At 41.3% G+C, this 19,011-nt stretch overlaps 1 protein-coding gene across 1 annotated transcript in view; it reads right to left on the reverse strand.

The window, feature by feature from the left end:
* Window positions 1-19,011, reverse strand: part of LOC126260776 (adenylate kinase) — a 41,089-nt gene that overhangs the window by 10,003 nt on the left and 12,075 nt on the right. Inside the window, exon 5 of the mRNA XM_049958116.1 lies at window positions 17,209-17,323. Within this exon, the coding sequence (XP_049814073.1) occupies window positions 17,209-17,323 (115 nt within the window). The remainder of the gene's footprint in view (window positions 1-17,208; window positions 17,324-19,011) is intronic.

Here is a 19,011-nt window from a genome sequence, read left to right on the forward strand (position 1 = left end):
GATCATGGAGCAGGTATCCAAATGGGAGGCTATGGGCTGGAGCCAATCATGCCACTGGGTCACCAAAAGTTGACAACGATGATGGGGTGATATCCATAAATAAGATTTCAGACTCAGGTTACGAGGGGAGTAGATAGCACCACTTGGTGCAATGGAGGGGTGGCTTGTCCTGGGACTTATGTTCCTCCCCCTCTTCCATAGGTTGAGGAGGGCAAGGCACAGGAGGAGACCAGGCTTCGACAAACTCTCAAACCAAAAGAGTTTGGGGGAGGGGGGGGGGAGACCTTGAGGGACACACCCAGGAAAGGGGGGGCTTTCGGGATGGAGCCCCATCACTGGTGGGCACTGAAGAAGGGAGGGCACATCTTCAGCCAGGGAAGGGGAGTGTTACAAGGGGGGGGGCACGGGAACACAGGGGAGGGGGAGAGGAGAGGGGGATTTGACTGGGCTAAGGAACATGTAGGAGGGGGAAAGGATGTAACCGAGGCAAAAGTAAAGGTCGTCATCGACACTGGGTGCAGGAGTCTGCCTTATTTTTGATCAGCCTTGGTGTACGATGGACAATCCAGGGATTTGCACTCTTCTATCTTGTTTTCTTTCTTGTAAGCTGAGCAATATGGTGACCATGTGGAGAGTGATGGTTGTGAGAATTCACACATACAGGTGGCAGAACACAGGGACTCCCCTCACAGAAAGTGTACCAGTCACCACACAGACGGTCTGCCCTACATCAGGAAGAAGTGCCCGAAATACAAGCAGTGGAAGCACCTCATGGGCAGTGGGACTTATGGCTTTACATCACATTGATAACACATAATCTTACCCTCCCAGAGGAGTCATCACATTCAAAAGCCAGAATAAAAGCACCAGTATCAGAGCAGTTGTCCTTATGACCTTTCTGCACACGCTGAACAAAATGAATGCCCCATCATTCCAGATTACCCCACAGTTTCTCATGAGTTTGAAAGATGAGATCCCTATGAAAAATGACTCCCTGGACTGTTGAAGTGTAATAGACACTGGGATGTCACAAAGACGATCACAAGCATGATTAACTGCAGGTTGGGCAGCAGAAGCAGCTTTGATCAACAGGGAAACCAACTGCTTCTTACTGAAAGACTCTAATTCACCAAATTTGTCTTCGGTATTTTCCGCAAAAAATAGCTTTGTGCCAGTGAATGTGTCCCCGTCCGACCTAGTATAGACTAGACAGTGGGGAAAGTGTTTCACCCCAACACAGCGGGCTTGGCCCTCCTCCCAGGGTGTAGCCAGGAAAGGGAAGGCTGTGGCAATAAGAAGCGGAATTCAATGATTCCATTATTACTCTAAGACATGGCCATAGGATAATGGCAAACTTTTTGGAGTTTGATATGCATCACACACAAAGTACCTGCCCTGACACCAGCCACTCCGATCAGGCCAGCCACATCAAGGGCCGTCCATGGCGGCTGTTGCCAGGAGTTCTGGTGCTCCACTCCTAGGCATACATGGGGAGGCAACAGCTCAGGTATCCTAAGCGTGATCCCAGTGTTGGGTACCTAACAGCCCCACCATATGGGCTGGCTACACGTGCTGGTGACCTTGTGGGAGGGAGAGGGGGTTGCTAGGGCAGGAAGAGAAGGTGGCTATGGAAGGGGACTGGGGAGGAATCCACGCTGTAGAAGCTAGGGTGGGAGTTCTTCCCCAAATGGCTCATATTATAGATAACAATTTAGATGTGGGGGGTCAAACCCCGAAAGGGGACCATAACACCATAAAGGAAAGGTGAGAAACAAAGGCAAGAGCGACAAAAATCAGCAGGAATACAAGAAACCTGGTGGGCAGTGTGGTCGACTTAAGTAAGAGCACTGAGAGAAGTGTAGGAGAGGGCAGAGAGGAAGGTGTGAGAACAGGGAGGAAGGGGCACGGGGAAGGAAATGCAGCCCAGTGAGGAAAAATGGGCTGCAATAGCTCGCGGCCCTGTATGCACCAAGCACAAACTCACAGAAGAGCCATGAGATTCCTGGAGGGAACAAATGTAGTAACTCCCATTTCAAGGAAAGCAGTTGCCCTCAGGTGTGAAGATTGCTGAATTCAGTTCAATAAGTTGTGCTTGCAAAACACTGACATGAATTGTTTACAGAAGAACGGAAAACCTGGTGGAAGTCAATCTTGAGGAAGATGATAAGTTTGGGAAACACAAATGCAGGAACATGAAAGGCAATACTGACTCAAAAACTTCTCTCAGAAGATGTTAAATTAAGCAAACCTGTGTTTAAAACATTTGTAGACAAAGAGGATGCTTTTGAGAATGTTGACTGGAATACGCTATGAAATTCTGAAGGTAGTAGGTGCAAAATACAGGGAGCAAAATGTTATTTACAATTTGTACAGAAAGCAGATGACGGTTATAAGAGTTGAAAGGCATGAAAGGAAAAGCATTTGAAAAGGTAGTAAACAAGGATACAGCTGATAAATCTTATGAAGGTGGTTAATTTTATTAAGTCTTGCTTCCATTGTCAAGTGTAAAGTCAGAACTGCTCCCCTGACATTTCTAAAATAGTTTATTGACAACATCCTGAATGAATACAGAGGGGTGCAGGGCACAGAGGGAACAAAGTCCATCCACTTCCCAGCACTACAGCAGCCAATGGGGATAGATGTGCAGCCAAAAGAACAAGCCATGTTTTTGCCACAAAGTGGTGGCACCAAGCATGTGCTTACTACTTTGGCATGATACAGCACAACAAGCAATTTGTAGATGCGATGGTACATGTGGGTACTGTACTGTTACATTGGCAATGTTGGCAGCAACCAGGCACGTATTTTTAGTGGGTCAAAGATGACTGACTTAACTAATCTAGAACTTGAGAGCCCACATTCATGACACTGAACAAACAGTACTTTTACTTACCAATCCTCTATACATTATTCTTGTCAGTAACAAGGCTGCATGAGCTGCTAAGCTGATTTTGAAAGAATTGTTGCACTTAACTGACCTTACTATCTTTAGGTTGTGTGGATATTTTTCTGAAAGTCCGAGGTTACATCTCCAGACTGATAGATTCTACACACCTACTTGACTAGTTGTTTGGTTATTAGTTCCTCAATGATTTTAAAAGTTCTGAAGGTATGTGATCTATGCCTTTCACCTTGTTGTTGTGGTCTTCAGTCCTGAGACTGGTTTGATGCATCTCTCCATGCTACTCTATCCTGTGCAAGCTTCTTCATCTCCCAGTACCTACTGCAACCTACATCCTTCTGAATCTGCTTAGTGTATTCATCTCTTGGTCTCCCTCTACGATTTTTACCCTCCACGCTGCCCTCCAATGCTAAATTTGTGATCCCTTGATGCCTCAAAACATGTCCTACCAACAGATCCCTTCTTCTAGTCAAGTTGTGCCACAAACTCCTCTTCTCCCCAATCCTATTCAATACCTCCTCATTAGATACGTGATCTACCCACCTTATCTTCAGCATTCTTCTGTAGCACCACAGTTCGAAAGCTTCTATTCTCTTCTTGTCCAAACTATTTATCGTCCATGTTTCACTTCCATACATGGTAACACTCCATACAAATACTTTCAGAAACGACTTCCTGACACTTAAATCTATACTCGATGTTAACAAATTTCTCTTCTTCAGAAACGATTTCCTTGCCATTGCCAGTCTACATTTTATATCCTCTCTACTTTGACCATCGTCAGTTATTTTGCTCCCCAAATAGCAAAACTCCTTTACTACTTTAAGTGTCTCATTTCCTAATCTAATCCCCTCAGCATCACCCGATTTAATTTGACTACATTCCATTATCCTCGTTTTGCTTTTGTTGATGTTCATCTTATATCCTCCTTTCAAGACACTGTCCATTCCGTTCAACTGCTCTTCCAAGTCCTTTGCTGTCTCTGACAGAATTACAATGTCATCAGCGAACCTCAAAGTTTTTACTTCTTCTCCATGAATTTTAATACCTACTCCTAATTTTTCTTTTGTTTCCTTTACTGCTTGCTCAATATACAGATTGAATAACATCGGGGAGAGGCTACAACCTTGTCTCACTCCTTTCCCAACCACTGCTTCCCTTTCATGCCCCTCGACTCTTATAACTGCCATCTGGTTTCTGTACAAATTGTAAATAGCCTTTCGCTCCCTGTATTTTACCCCTGTCAACTTCAGAATTTGAAAGAGAGTATTCCAATCAACATTGTCAAAAGCTTTCTCTAAGTCTACAAATGCTAGAAACGTAGGTTTGCCTTTTCTTAATCTTTCTTCTAAGGTAAGTCGTAAGGTTAGTATTGCCTCACGTGTTCCAACATTTCTACGGAATCCAAACTGATCTTCCCCGAGGTCCGCTTCTACAAGTTTTTCCATTCGTCTGTAAAGAATTTGCGTTAGTATTTTGCAGCTGTGACTTATTAAACTGATAGTTCGGTAATTTTCACATCTGTCAACACCTGCTTTCTTTGGGATTGGAATTATTATATTTCTCTTGAAGTCTGAGGGTATTTCGTCTGTCTCACACATCTTGCTCACCATATGGTAGAGTTTTGTCAGGACTGGCTCTCCCAAGGCTGTCAGTAGTTCTAATGGAATGTTGTCTACTCCCGGGGCCTTGTTTAGACTCAGGTCTTTCAGTACTCTGTCAAACTCTTCACGCAGTAACATATCTCCCATTTCATCTTCATCTACATCCTCTTCCATTTCCATAATATTGTCTTCAAGTACATCGCCCTTGTATAGACCCTCTATATACTCCTTACACCTTTCTGCTTTCCTTCTTTGCTTAGAACTGGGTTTCCATCAAAGCTCATGATATTCATGCAAGTGGTTCTCGTTTCTCCAAAGGTCTCTTTAATTTTCCTGTAGGCAGTGTCTATCTTACCCCTAGTGAGATAAGCCTCTACATCCTTACATTTGTCCTCTAGCCATCCCTGCTTAGCCATTTTGCACTTCCTGTCGATCTCATTTTTGAGACGTTTGTATTCCTTTTTGCCTGCTTCATTTACTGCATTTTTATATTTTCTCCTTTCATCAATTAAATTCAATATTTCTTCTGTTACCCAAGGATTTCTATTAGCCCTCGTATTTTTACCTACTTGATCCTCTGCTGCCTTCACTACTTCATCCCTCAGAGCTACCCATTCTTCTTCTACTGTATTTCTTTCCCCCATTCCTGTCAATTATTCCCTTATGCTTTCCCTGAAACTCTCTACAACCTCTGGTTCTTTCAGTTTATCCAGGTCCCATCTCCTTAAATTCCCACCTTTTTGCAGTTTCTTCAGTTTCAATCTGCAGTTCATAACCAATTGATTAAAAGTCTTCCAAGGCTCTCTTGAACTGACTAATACTGGATCCTCTACGTCTTTCACACTGACTGCCATTTCTTTCTCTACATCATCTGACAAGTCATCCCCACTGTAGAGGCCTTCAATGTACCTTACCATCTATCTGCTCTCTCATCTGCATTGAACAGCGAAATTTCTCCTGCAGTATTAATGTTAATGCCTTGGCTTTTAATGTCACCGAAAGTTGTATTGAATTTTCTATATGCTGAATCAGTCCTTCGAACAACAATTTCTATTTCGATTTCTACACATTTCTTCTTCAGTCATTTTGCCTCTGATTCCATACACTTCCTATTTATTTCGTTCCTAAGTGACATCTATTGCTGTATGCTCGTTCTTCCCTAAGTATTTCCATACTTCCTTCTTTCAGCCCTCAACTGAAGTATTCCTTCAGTAACTGAAGATTTATTCGTGATTACCCTGCTTGTACCTACATTTGTCTGTCCAACTACTGTGATTCTCTTCAGTTTCCAACTACTTTTCATCATTAAATTGCAATCTGGATCGATACGTGCTCCTGGTCACACCTTTCATTGAAAGATCTCAGTTTGGAATCTCCAACACACCATGGTGTTCTCCAGCTGGAATCTTCCTGTGTCTCCAGGCCTTTTCCAAGAATACCTCCACTTCCTGTGATTTTTGAATGGCATATTCACTATTACTAGCTGAAATTTAGTGCAGAATTCAAGTCTCTCCTCTCTGATTCTTGTTACTGAGCCCACATTCTCTATAAGCACTGTCTTCTATTCCTTCCCTTCTACTACAGCATTTCACTCACTCATGATCATTAGATTATGATCTCCATTTGTGGCATCGGCATGTGTACCTGAACTACTGTTGTTGACACTTGTTTGCTGTCTATTTTCATGAGAATAATCAAGCACTGAACTGAACTCCGTCTCTGCCCTACTTTCCCATTAATGATGAAACCTACTCCTGTTATACCATCTCCTGCTGCTGTTGTTGTTTTTTATCCATACCAAGGACAATAAGTTGCCCTGAACCTCTGCCCACTCCTCAACTCTCTTTGACAATGCCATTGGCAGAACGAGAATGACTCTTCATACACGAAGAGTTCATCTGCCATTGCTGGTTAACTTCCATTTAAAACATAACACTGTTAATATGAAACTCAAGAATCCTAGATGGAAAACAAACAATGGAAGGACTAGAGGTGTAGGCAGGTGGACAATATTCTCCTGTGTGGCAAACTACAACACAGAGCATTGGCGTGAGGGGCGGGGCGAGGGCCAGGACTCAAGAGAACGTAATAGAAATATGCCACAGGAAGGGTGGGGTCACTGTCACAGGAAGGAGTTGTGTGCGGAACATCAAGTCGAGGAGTGAAGGAGATAAAACAGGTTGATGTTTTTTTACTCCTTCCATTATTTGCGCGACTAATTTTAGAGTTGTGTAAGAACACAGTCATCAAACTGGTAACACAATAGCCTATTTTAGCCCTTTTACGAATTTACCAGCGTAACAAAAATATGAAACGGCAACTAAGACATTGGTATCACTTGATTATTCACTCCAACTTCTATGCCTGGTAAATCCAGTAACCTGATCATAAATTATTTGGCTATATGTTGTGCAGTTTAGTAGTTTTTGCTCCTTTTTTGCCAAGTTTCTGTATCACTTGGTATAAGAAGCATGTCATCTTTCAAAGTGAGGGGGAGGGGAAAAAAGGACCAGTAGATGAAGTCAGAAAATGGTTACAACACCAGACAGATGTGTTCTCAAAGCACGTGCTTCCGCCTACTTATGAAAGCCTGCTCTTCCCAAACTCTTCAGTTTTAATGTTATCAGATTTCTAAGGTGATCAACTAGCTCTGTGGGTAAATCGCAGACGACAAATCCAAAGATCATGGGCTCGATTCCATTTGGTCCAAGAAGTTTTCTTGTGACATATCAGCACTTTTACCTCTTGCAATGACAATGTGAAAGTCTTACTGAATTCAGTGTTCACATAAAACTGTTGGCTATTCTACAGTTGGCTGGGTAAGACAGTTCAAAGGTTGGAGCAAGGCTACAGCACACAAGCTCCAATAGGGCTCTGTTTAGCAAAGCGCTTTTGTGCCAAGTCAAACTTTCAGGACGATGGCTTTAGAATTATAGTTGTGACAGGGCCACAATATTTTAATAAATAGTTACATTACAACCACAACCTTGCTTTCATCTAGCTGTGGATACAATTTTACATTGTTAAATAATGATGCAGATATGGGATTTAAAATTAAAACTGCTCATAGATGTAATCAGCTTTGCAAGCAATTACTGCTACTACTCTGCTTCTGCAATGACAGTGGATGGACAAATATGTGGCTAGTAAAAAGCAGTAAGTGTTCGTTTATAGCAGCTATTAATAAATTAAGCACTGTTTACATTAATCCACAACTGCAGTAAACAACGTTAACTAAATAAGTTGTTGGCGTTCTCTCTTTCTTCCTGATATTTTAACACATTTATCTCCTTGTGAAATGCCACATACAGCTACTCTCACCATACAGGAATACATATGTAATGGTAGCATTTGATCATCAATACCTGAAGATATGTGTCAAAGATTGTGATCACATTACAGTCTCGTGCGGAAAAATTATACACAAAAGCAACATCAGTTATGCTTGTAGATCTGCGTGGGACAAAGCAATCCTTACTGGTATTACGGAACTTTCCTTAAACACATTTGTATATTAGTGACAATATCCATGGCAAAATTTTAACCCAAGTATGTTGAACAACTAAAATTTCACACGCAGATATGAGGTAGGCATACAGATTATTATGTAGGTCATATGGATTACATGCTTAAGTGTATCAGTTAAGCGACCCAACTGGATTTAACAAGGTTACAACACACCCTATGTTGTAACCAACATATACTTTTTACACCAAGCAAAATGGTGCAGTGATTTGCAGTACTTTTATTACAGAAAAGTAAGGTCAATACTACATCCAGTCTAGTTTCTCCATTCACTTCCTAGGGGCATTGTCAAATTCCTTACTTAAACACCGTACGACCGAACAGGTGCTGTAATGATTCCAGTGACAATAGTTCCTAATATCCTCTTGTATGGTTCTTGTTCACTCAGAACTGTGCAAGTGAACAGAGATTTAATCAATTTATGTAAAACTGTGGGTTATAATGGTTAGAGGTTCTACTTGACAACTGGAATAAATTATCGATTGGTTGCTTTTACCAACACCTCCCTGAACTCTGACAACCCTGATCATAAAGTCACTGAACATTTCAAAGAAAACTAGTCTCATTTCAAATAGGTACGCCACTCACACAATTATAGCTGGTGGCGACTTCACTTTACCCTTTATATGTGAAAATAAATGTTTTAAGTCGGTGATAGGCATAAAACTTCCCCCAAAATCGTACTGAATGCTTTCTCAGAAAATTATTTTTATCAATTAGATCAGAAGCTCATTTGAAGTGTAAATGGTTGCGAAAACTTATTTGACCTCTAAGCCCGGAAGTTGGAAGCCTACTAGAGCAGATGGACCTCCTTGGACAATAGAGAGCAGTGTCGCCTCAGCACTGCACTCACCTAGTGAGTGCGCCACCATCTTGCCACGTGAGTACACTGACCCATAGTGTCCCTGACGGCCAGCATAAATACCACTGCACGTCGACTACTCAGTCAGTCATGTGCTTCGCCTGATAACATTTGTTTCTATCCTACACCATACTACCGATTATTAGTTGAAGACTTTGCTTGGCTATTGCTTTTCCTCTTTGGTCTTCTACATAACATTGTGTCAAAAGCTCGTTGCACTTTGTTGCTGGATAGGCTGCTATTGACTTGCTCTTGTTGTGTTGGATCTGCCGTTTGGTCAGCCCTGTTGCTCGATTTCAGCGTGGGTTTGAGTACCATCTGCTGGCGGTCTTCCCACCTTTTGTCGTAATTGTTTCTCTCCTGTTTTCCTGACATGTGCGCCTGTATCCGCTACCCACAGATAAAGCAATTGGTGACAAGGAAAAGAAGTTGTTGCACAGCCTGGAAACTAAATTGGTTGCCCTCTCGAGCAACAGCAGCAGCTGATGCACCAGCAGCAGATACAGATGAACTTTTAAGTCGCTTCAGCTCTTGGCGGGGCAAACTGTGTGCAGAAGGCCGCTGTGCCATACGGACCAGAGCCTTCTGGACTTGACACAACATTCTGTCTTCTGTTGTTTCCTCCTTTCAATGATGTTATGGAGAACTGGGACACACATTTGCATCAACTGAAGCAACATTTCATGGTGTTGCAAGTCATAGGCTATTCATTGCAGCGATCCCTCTTTCTGACTTGTTTATTGCCTGACAACTTTTTTCTCCTTCCAAAACTGGCAACTCTGTGACCCCCTTGCTCTTTTCTTTCAGGAGACATGCGTTCCACTGACTTCTTCTTATTCCTTGCAGTATCGTATGGTTGCCTACAGGCTAGAATTTCATCAATATTATAAACAGCTGGTACAGTCATACTACTCATGGGTCACTAACTTGCAAGGACTCGGCCAAAAATGTGATTTTACTTATGCCAATCAGGGCTGACTGCTTTATTCCTGATGCAGTGGTTCAACTGGCATCTGACAAGACATTCACATGGTAGCATTTAAACTGGATAATCTGTCGTTAGAGGACAACTTGCACATTGCTCATTCATTCAAAATCGCACAGGCTGCTAAAGAATGACTCATGACAAGGCTGCAACTAGTCTCAGTGTGCACCACTCCAGCGTCTTACACAAAGGACGACCACCACGCTCCAGCAACATTGTGATTTGTCTTTATTTGATGACTGATTCCCGAGCCTCCAGCCATCCCTTGACGACAGCTATGGGAGCCGCTTGCTTCATGCCCAGTGTATTTTCCTCTCGCTCCCGAGCAGACTGTTCAGATAACTAGGAGTCCTGTACACACTGCGGCAAGGAGGGGCACCTCTGCTGAGTATGTCGCACTCCCACGATATACCCCCCACATGGCGCCGCGAACGCCCAAGGGCACAGTAAACGAGCTGCAGACAGTAGCCCCCCCAAAGTAACCCACTCACGCAGAATTTGTTTCTCGTGCTTTGCACATCTCACCAGGACTTCCACTTTCATGTGGACATTGGAGCCACCATGTCTTTGATCAATCAGGTGATTCATGTGCAACTGGATTAACACGACTTGTTCTTGCCCTCATGCAATCTGGTGGCCTATAGAGACTGTGCAATTCCTCATCATGAGCAGTTCTCGATCATGGTAATTTACAAATATGCTACCTAGCTTTTAACGTTCTTTGTCATCAACTATCCGTTGGATACCAACATTTTTGGCATCAACACCTTCATGGCATTTGGATTTTCTATCTCAGATGATGTCAAGGTGCTTTCCTCTGTGGTCCCATTCCAGGAACTGGATGACCTCTGCACACTGTTTTCATCTCTCTTTCAACAGGATTTGGGGGTGTTCTTTACACTTTCATGTACACATCACCCTTCAGCCAGATACCATGCCTCTTACTGCACCAGACCGATTCCGGATGGCTTACGGGCTGCCATGAAGCAGGAACTCTATTGTATGCAAGCAGCTGGGGCTGTCAAACCCATAAAGTCTAGTAAATGGGACATGCCCCTAGTCATCATACGGAAGCCGAATGGGTATCTTAACTTGTGGATTTCAAGGCGACCAGCAATGCTCAATCGCGGGTAGAAACCTATCCTATACCCTGGCGAGAAGACCATCTCATTAAACTGGATAGAGGGGAATATTTTTCCAAGATCAACCTCACTGATGCGTGTCTTGAGCTACCCTTAGACGAGGTGTCTCAGAACATTGTCACTCTTAACACGCCATTTGGGTTGTGTCAGTACAAGTGACTCCCTTTGGCATTTTCTCAGCCCCTGCAATATTCCAGTGATTTCTGTAACTACTGATACAGCATATTCCGGCTTGCATCAATTACTTGGATGACCTTACCATCACACGATCCTTCTGCCAGCAGCATTTAGAAAACCTCAGCATCCTGTTCACAATCCTGTGTTATCGTTTGGAGCAGTGCAGATTTTTTTCAGCCAGGAGTGAAGTACTTGGGGCATTGGCTCTCTGAAGAGGGAATCAGAGCCTACTAATCGGACCACTGTCGCCACCACTTCTTTACCTCATTCGACGAACTTACCCGAGTTATAAGTGTTTTTATGCAAGCTCAACTATTATGCTAAATTCTTACCCTAGCTGGCCCACGTTGCACATGTTCTCAATCTCAATCAGTTGTATGAAAATGTGGTCCCTTATACTTGGACCCCACTTGCAACCAGGCTTTTGTCAAATTGAAAACAATGCTGACATCCCCACACTACCTCTCGCCTCTTCTCACAATTGTCTGTTGATTATGGCAGCCAATGCATCCACCTACAGTATTGGAGCACTCTTGGTATTCAGGAATGGGGGGGTAGTTCTGAATGCACCAAACCATCTTCAGCCCAAAAAAAAAAAGTGCCTCAACTTCTTATCGATTTTAATGTGTTAGAAGAATGAAGAGATTAAATTGCTTAAATAGTTTTCTTAAATTTGTTTGTTAAAATGTAGATATGTGACACCTGATGGTCGAGAAAAGCTGTGTCCTGTCAAGTCAGCAAGTTTGCAGCACCCAGCCGATTGCCGAATTGGGGCATGTGGCAAATCTAACAACTATGATGCAGCTGGCCACTATGAATGTTTGCCTACGACTGCAAAGAAGAAGCACTTACTGTTAAAGAAAGAATTAGTGTGATGTTTGTTTGCAGAGATTGGTTCTTGGCTTGTCCTTTTAGAATTTCAGGAGTAGTAATCCAAGTATCATTTGAGTAATGAGCCTCGAGAGGGATTATCTCAAGAGTGATGAGATCAGCTCACACTTATATGTGAATTAGTCTGCAATGAGGATGGATCTCGAGCGTGTTCAAAGTTGTTCTAAGTCATTTAGACAGGTATTTTGAAAAGATTTTTGGCTTGGATAGAAAATGATTATTGCGCTGATTTTGGTAAGCATGTAGACTCACCAGCTATAGGAAAAGCTCCGATTTACTGAAGTGCGAGATTAGTTTCTCTAATTGTGATTAATGGTGCATTGTGTTGCTAAATAGCCACACAATAGTAGGTGAACCGTATTTCAATATTTCTGTGAGATTTTCCTTGGATGGTGTATGTGAAGAGGTGTGTTCACGCTACGTCATTTAGTTATTTTGTTGTTGAGGATTAAAGCACACACTAAGGAATAGTAGCATTGCATTATATTATTATGGTTGTATAGGTGTACGCAAGCACTAAGGAGTAGTGACTTAGCGATATTTGGGTTAGGATTTATTGTGCGACTTCAGCGTAAGTGTCACATTATAGTAAATTCTGGAAATCTCTTTTGATGCTCTGAATATGTAATCTGTATTAAAGAGAATGGTCAGAATGGTCATCTTACACAATAGTTATTTATTGAGAAACAACCAGAAGTTTATTGAGAATGTGATAGCTTTTTCCTTTGGTGCTAAACCAAGAATCATTTAAAAGGGAACACGCTAATTCTCTCTGAAAGAGATCATTGAGTGCTGAGTTTTGAATTTTAAATGTTAGTGGGTCGCAGGAGTCAATGCCTAAAGTGGTTGAGCTTTGTCTGATTATTTGAAATTCATATAGCTGAAATGTGGCAGTGACACTCCAGTTTTTGGTTTAATTTTTTTTATTAGATTGGAAACACCTTTCTCACTGACTCGGTTGTGAATAATTTCATTCTTTTGGCTACCGAGACAGATGCACATCAAGTGGTTGTTCCAGCAGAATTACATCATCAGGTATTGAGTTTGCTCCACTGGAGTAGTTGGGAATGTTCCATATGAAGACCCTGGCAAGTCGCAATGTGTAATGGTCGTTATCAATGGTGACATTGAAAAAATGGGCCTTAGTTGTGCAACATGCAGATGGCACCATGAGGTGTCACCACAGTGCTGCACTTGCCTAGTGAATGTGTCAGCATCTCACCAGTGATTAAATCAACCTATAGTGTCCCTTGGGATAATATCACACCTCAGTTGCTCAGTCAGTCATGAACTTTGACAGTGTGTTACTATCTACACCATCCTACTGACTACTGGTTATTTTCTTTGGTCTCTATTTGGACTGTGGTCGTACATGCCTTGTTGATAGCACTGTGTCTAAAGTTTGTTGCACTTTGTTGTTGCATAGGTTGCTATTGGCTTGCATTTGTGTTGTGTCCACAGTTTGTGTCAGCCTTGTTGCTAGACTGACAGGGGTTCGAGTCCCGTCTGCAAGTGGTCTTCCCATCTTGTACTGTCATCGTTTCTCTCCTTTTTTTTGTGACTTGTGCGCCGGTATCTGGTTACTTGTGCATATAGCATTAGTGACCATAAGGCTGTTATAGCAGGACTGAACACCGTTAACATCCAAATCCACCAAAAATATACGAAAAATACAGGGTGACTGGGTAAAACATATTACAACATAAAATGTAATAACTTGACATGTAATCGAGTTACTAACTGGTGGTTTGCTTCTACAAGTATGACTACTCAAAATAGCTGCGTGTTTGCCTGCAGCGGTTGGTACCGCTTGGACATGTGCATAACTGCTTTGTTCACACAAATGCACATCAGTAGGCATGTGTACTCTACAGCAGAAGGTGTTCTGTGTGCTTTCTCGCACAGAGCTAAGGCCTGTTAAACTGGTACAATGTATTTTCAGCACAAGTATGGCTTCTTACCATGCAATGATGTTCCCACTTAGGTAACAATCAAGAAATGCATATTTGCTTTAATGTCAGGCCAAGTGCACAGTTCCAGAGGCTACTGTTTAATCCATATGGTCTTCCAGTGGAGCCCTAGTAAATAGTTACAGATACCTTTTTACACAGTACACAATGTAATCCATAAAAGGATGCATCTACAGGCAAACAACCTGAGTTTCATCACAAAATCAAGACTGAGGACAGGTCACAACGGAAGGTATTTATAGAGTCAATTCTGTCAAAAATGAATGAAAACAAAGCATTCCTCAATTTCACTTGTTTTTGGGATGAGGCTATATCCCCCGCTTCCAGGATGGTAAACATGCACAACTGCCGCATACAGGGAAGTGAACTCCCTCTCCCCACATGGCGATAGAGTGTGAATATGATACTCCAAAAGCAAATGTGTGGTGTAGATTGTTGACAGACAGTGTCATAGCCCATACTTCAGAGAATGCAGTTAATGCAAGACTGTAAATAGACTTGCCGGAGGCGTAAGCTATGCCACAAATTCTTTGTGATGTGATGTGATCTTTCAATAAGATGGTTTACAATGCCATTTTATGAACATTGTGAGGGATTGCAAAGCCTCTGATCGCTGGGTTGGGAGAGGTAGTCCCATCCGTAGGTGGTCTCTCCACTGGATTGTTTTTTTCCAGTGGCGGTTTATCACAAATCATGTGTTCCAGATACTAGATCATCATCTACATCTGCACTATCGTGTTCATGCAGCTATCACAGATGTTACATCTGCAATCCTGCCAAAGACTGAGAGAACCAGAAAACATACCAGCTGTCTGCCACACCACTATTAATGCTCGTATCAAGATTTATTAGGCATGTAAAAAAAACATTTTGAGTTACCAAACTTTTAGAATTGTACTGTCAGTAAATATCTCATTTAATTAAAGTTATTATGTTTTATATTATTATTTGCTTGTGCCAGATATGCTGAACATTTGTTTAAAAAAGCAGATAAAAATTCTGTTTGTTGCCTTCTGAAGGAACAGTCACCACTCTTTCCAGTCTGACTACACGCATAGACTAGATGTGGTTTAAATTCAAAGAAATAATATCAATGACAACAGAGATATACACCAAATAAATTAAAGAGAGACGGTACTGATTGCCCATGGTACACAAAACAGGTCAGAACATTATTGCAGATGCAATGAGAAAAGCTTGCCAAAGTTAAAAGTATCCGAAACCCACAAGATTGGTGAAGTTTTCAAAAGCGCAAAATTTAGTGTGATCTTTAATGTGAGATGTTTTTAATAGTTCCCAACACGAAACTGAAAATATGATAGAAAACCTGAAGAGATTCTGCAATCTATCACCTCAACAAGCACCATACAGGTCTTCGTATGGTTATTTGCCCTAGAAGGATTACCGGAAACACTGGTTGTACGGAAAGTACACCAGCGGCAAGATGCAATCAATACCATCACTGTGTGATAATGTTAACATTACTGATGACACTGCCAGTAAAGCAGAGTTAATAAACAGTATGAAAAACTCCTTCACCAAAGAGGACAAAATAAATATTTCAGAATTCTAATAAAGAGCAACTGCCAACAGGAGTAACTTAGAAGTACATCTACTTGGGGTAATTAAGCAGCTCAAATCATTTAATAAACATAAGACCTACGGCCCAGATTGTATACCAGTTAGCTTCCTTTCATAGTATGCCAATATAATAGCTTCATACTTGGAAAAAGATGTGTACGTAATGACTCAAAGTTGCACAGATCACACCAATACTCAAGAAGTGAAACAGAACTAACCTGTTCAATTGCAGACCCATATCATTTGCAGAGGATTTTGGAACATATACAGAGCTTGAACAGGAATTACCCCGAAGAAAAAGATTTAATGACAAACAGCCAATATGGGTCTGGGAAAAATCATTCTTGTGAAATACAACCATCCCTTTATTCTCATGAAGTAAGGAGAGCTATCACAGAAAGGGGTGTCAAATGATTCTATATTTTTAGGTTTCCAGAAGGCTTTTGACACTGTTCCTCACAAATGGCTTCTAACCAAATTGTGTGCCCATTTGGTATCATTTCAGTAGTGTGACTGGATTTGTAATTTCCCAGTCAGCAAGGACATAGTTTGTAGTAACTGATGGAAAGTAATCGATTTAAACAGAAGTATAGTTGGCATTCTCCAAGAAAGTGTTATAAGCCCTCTGCTGTTCCTGACCTACATGAACGATTTAAAAGAGAACCTGAGCAGGCCTCAGATTCTTTTTTTTTTTTTTTTTTTTTTTTGCAGATGATGCAGTCATTTACTGTCTTACAAAGTAATAAGATCAAAATCAGTTGCAAAATGACATGGTATGAAAAGTCGCAACTGAGTCAACAATGAAAAGTTTTTAAGTCATCCACATGAGTTCTAAAAGGAATCCACAAAATTCCAGTTCTGCAATAAATGATACAAATCTGAAGGCTATAAATTCCACTAAATACTTAGGGATTACAATAACTAATAATTTACGGCAGAATGCTCAAACAGGTAATGTTGTTGGGAAAGCGAAACCAAAGACTGCAATTTATTGGCAGAACACTTACAAAAAACAGATCTATTAAACTGACAGCCTACACTGGGCTTGTCCTCCTCCTGGATGACTGCTACAGTGTGTGGGTTCAGCACCAGATAGGATTGACAGAAAAAGTTCAAAGAAGGGCAGCTTGTTTTGTGTTATCACGAAATAGAAGAAAGAGTGGCATGGATATGATATGTGAATTGGGGTGGCAATCATTGAAACAGACGTTTTCTGTTGCCACGTGATCTTTCTCCTCCAATGCAAAAATATATTGTTGGCACCCACCTACTTAAGGAGAAATGATCATCATAATAAAACATTAGACCTCTCACAGAAAGAAGTGTTCATTTTTCCTGCTTGCTATTTGAGAATGAAATGCTAGAGAAACAGCTTTAATGTAGTTTGAACCTTCTGTCAGGCACTTAAACGTGAATGGCTGAGTAATCACTTAAATGTAGATGAAACTGATAAGATTCCTTACATACTGCACCAGACTACACATCACACCAGATTACCTCTAGATTTTTAACCATTACACATTAACACAGTGAAACTCCACAAAAGCAAACAAATGTTCTTATACCAACCTCTCAAGCTGTAATAGTCTACCAGTGGCTTCGTCTGCTTATGGTAGGCTTCTAGACGTTTTTTCAGTGCTTCAACATTATCATCTGAGCGACGTATCAGTGGTTCACCTGTTAACTGATTACAAAACATTTTTTTCACTATATGTCCACAGATCTGGCGTAATATCTTATTCTGCTAGGAAGAACTTAGCTATCTTGTAATCTAAATTAGCACTATAGCATTATTCTCTTAATGGTGTGAAGCTATTGATTGTATCTGCATATGGATGTAACATACAGAATTCAATTCCTTGCATAAAACCAAGCTAATGTGATTATTTAACATTTGTTTGTAAACAGAACACACATCCCACAATGCCAGAAATGATTTTCAGGTTTTAATTTCTTAAATTCTGTAATATTGTGAAGTGCATATAAAGGGCACGGTGAAAGTTGTTAAAACATGCAAAAACCAGAAGGAATAAAGTAATTTTGTTCACCTTCTGAGTGAAGATGGAGTTGTTCTACCAAGAAGTGACAAGAATCAGTTATCATGGAGTGACTACTTTTATAAAGCTAACCATAATGGGTTAGAAAAGAATGAAATTTTCATTCTGCAGCAGTGTGTGCACTGATAAGAAACTTCCTGGCAGATTAAAACTGTGTGGCAGATTAAAACTGTGTGCCAGACCAAGACTCATAATGACTAATTTTGGAACTGAGAAATGTTGTGTACATCATCAATAGCAGCACATGTACATGACAGTCCGCCACTGCAGACCATCAACCATTTCTATATGGTGATTGATTAAAATAACTTGTGATTGATGTTTCAGCAAGTTGAGTGGTGGGGGCTAGTCGCCAGCTAATTTCAGTTATTTCATGAACTCCATGTACTTCATATGTAGCCTATTTTGTAGGTAGTTTCTGAGCCTGGTCACGTGTGGCTAGCTGCATACGGCAACACTGACCTCCATCAATGCAATCTGTAAATTACATAGCTATTTTATTCAAGCTATATTAGGTCTGCTCAGAAAATTCCAGAGCTTTGTCCACAATATTTTTCTATGCTTACCTTTTACTCATTGTGCACTGTCTCCTTCAAAATACTATCCCCCACAATTGACGCACGGCTCCCAACGCTGTTTCCGAATTTTATCTCGTCTATTGTTGCAAATCTTTGTCCATTCAACAGGATTTTCAATTTTGAAAATAAAAAGTATGCTGAGGCCAGGTCTGGATAGTATGGAGGACGAAGCAGCACAGAAATTTCGTTTTTTGTGCAACACTCACGCACCAACAGGGATGAATGTGCAGGTGCATTATCGTGATGCAAAAGCCATGAATTGTCTCGCCACATTTCAGGCCATTTTCCTCTTACATTTTCTTGCAGGTGTCGTTACACATCCCGATAGTACCATCGATCAACAGTTTGTCCCTGTGGCACAAATTCATAATTAATTAATTCTTCAATGGCTTTAACATTTGACCTGACCTGACGAGCTTTTTATGGTCTTTAAGAACCTTTTCCAACCCGCTGTGAAGACAACCTACGTCTCAATGTCACAGCCCATGTCTCATCTTAAGGAACATCTTGTCCTCATTTGCGCGATACAAAAGCTCTTCACACAGTTTGCAAGGTGAAGGTATTTCTGGTCTTGACTCATGAGCCATGGGAAGAACTTGGTAGCATGGATATGCATATCAAGACATTGTGTCAGGATTTCACGACATGGGCCAACTGAAATGTTACATTCTTCTACAATCTCTTGGACAGTGAGTCTTCGACTGGCGCACACAGTTTCATTGATGTTCTCAACACAA

This window comes from Schistocerca nitens, chromosome 1 (assembly GCF_023898315.1).
Source record: "Schistocerca nitens isolate TAMUIC-IGC-003100 chromosome 1, iqSchNite1.1, whole genome shotgun sequence".
NCBI lineage: Eukaryota > Metazoa > Arthropoda > Insecta > Orthoptera > Acrididae > Schistocerca > Schistocerca nitens.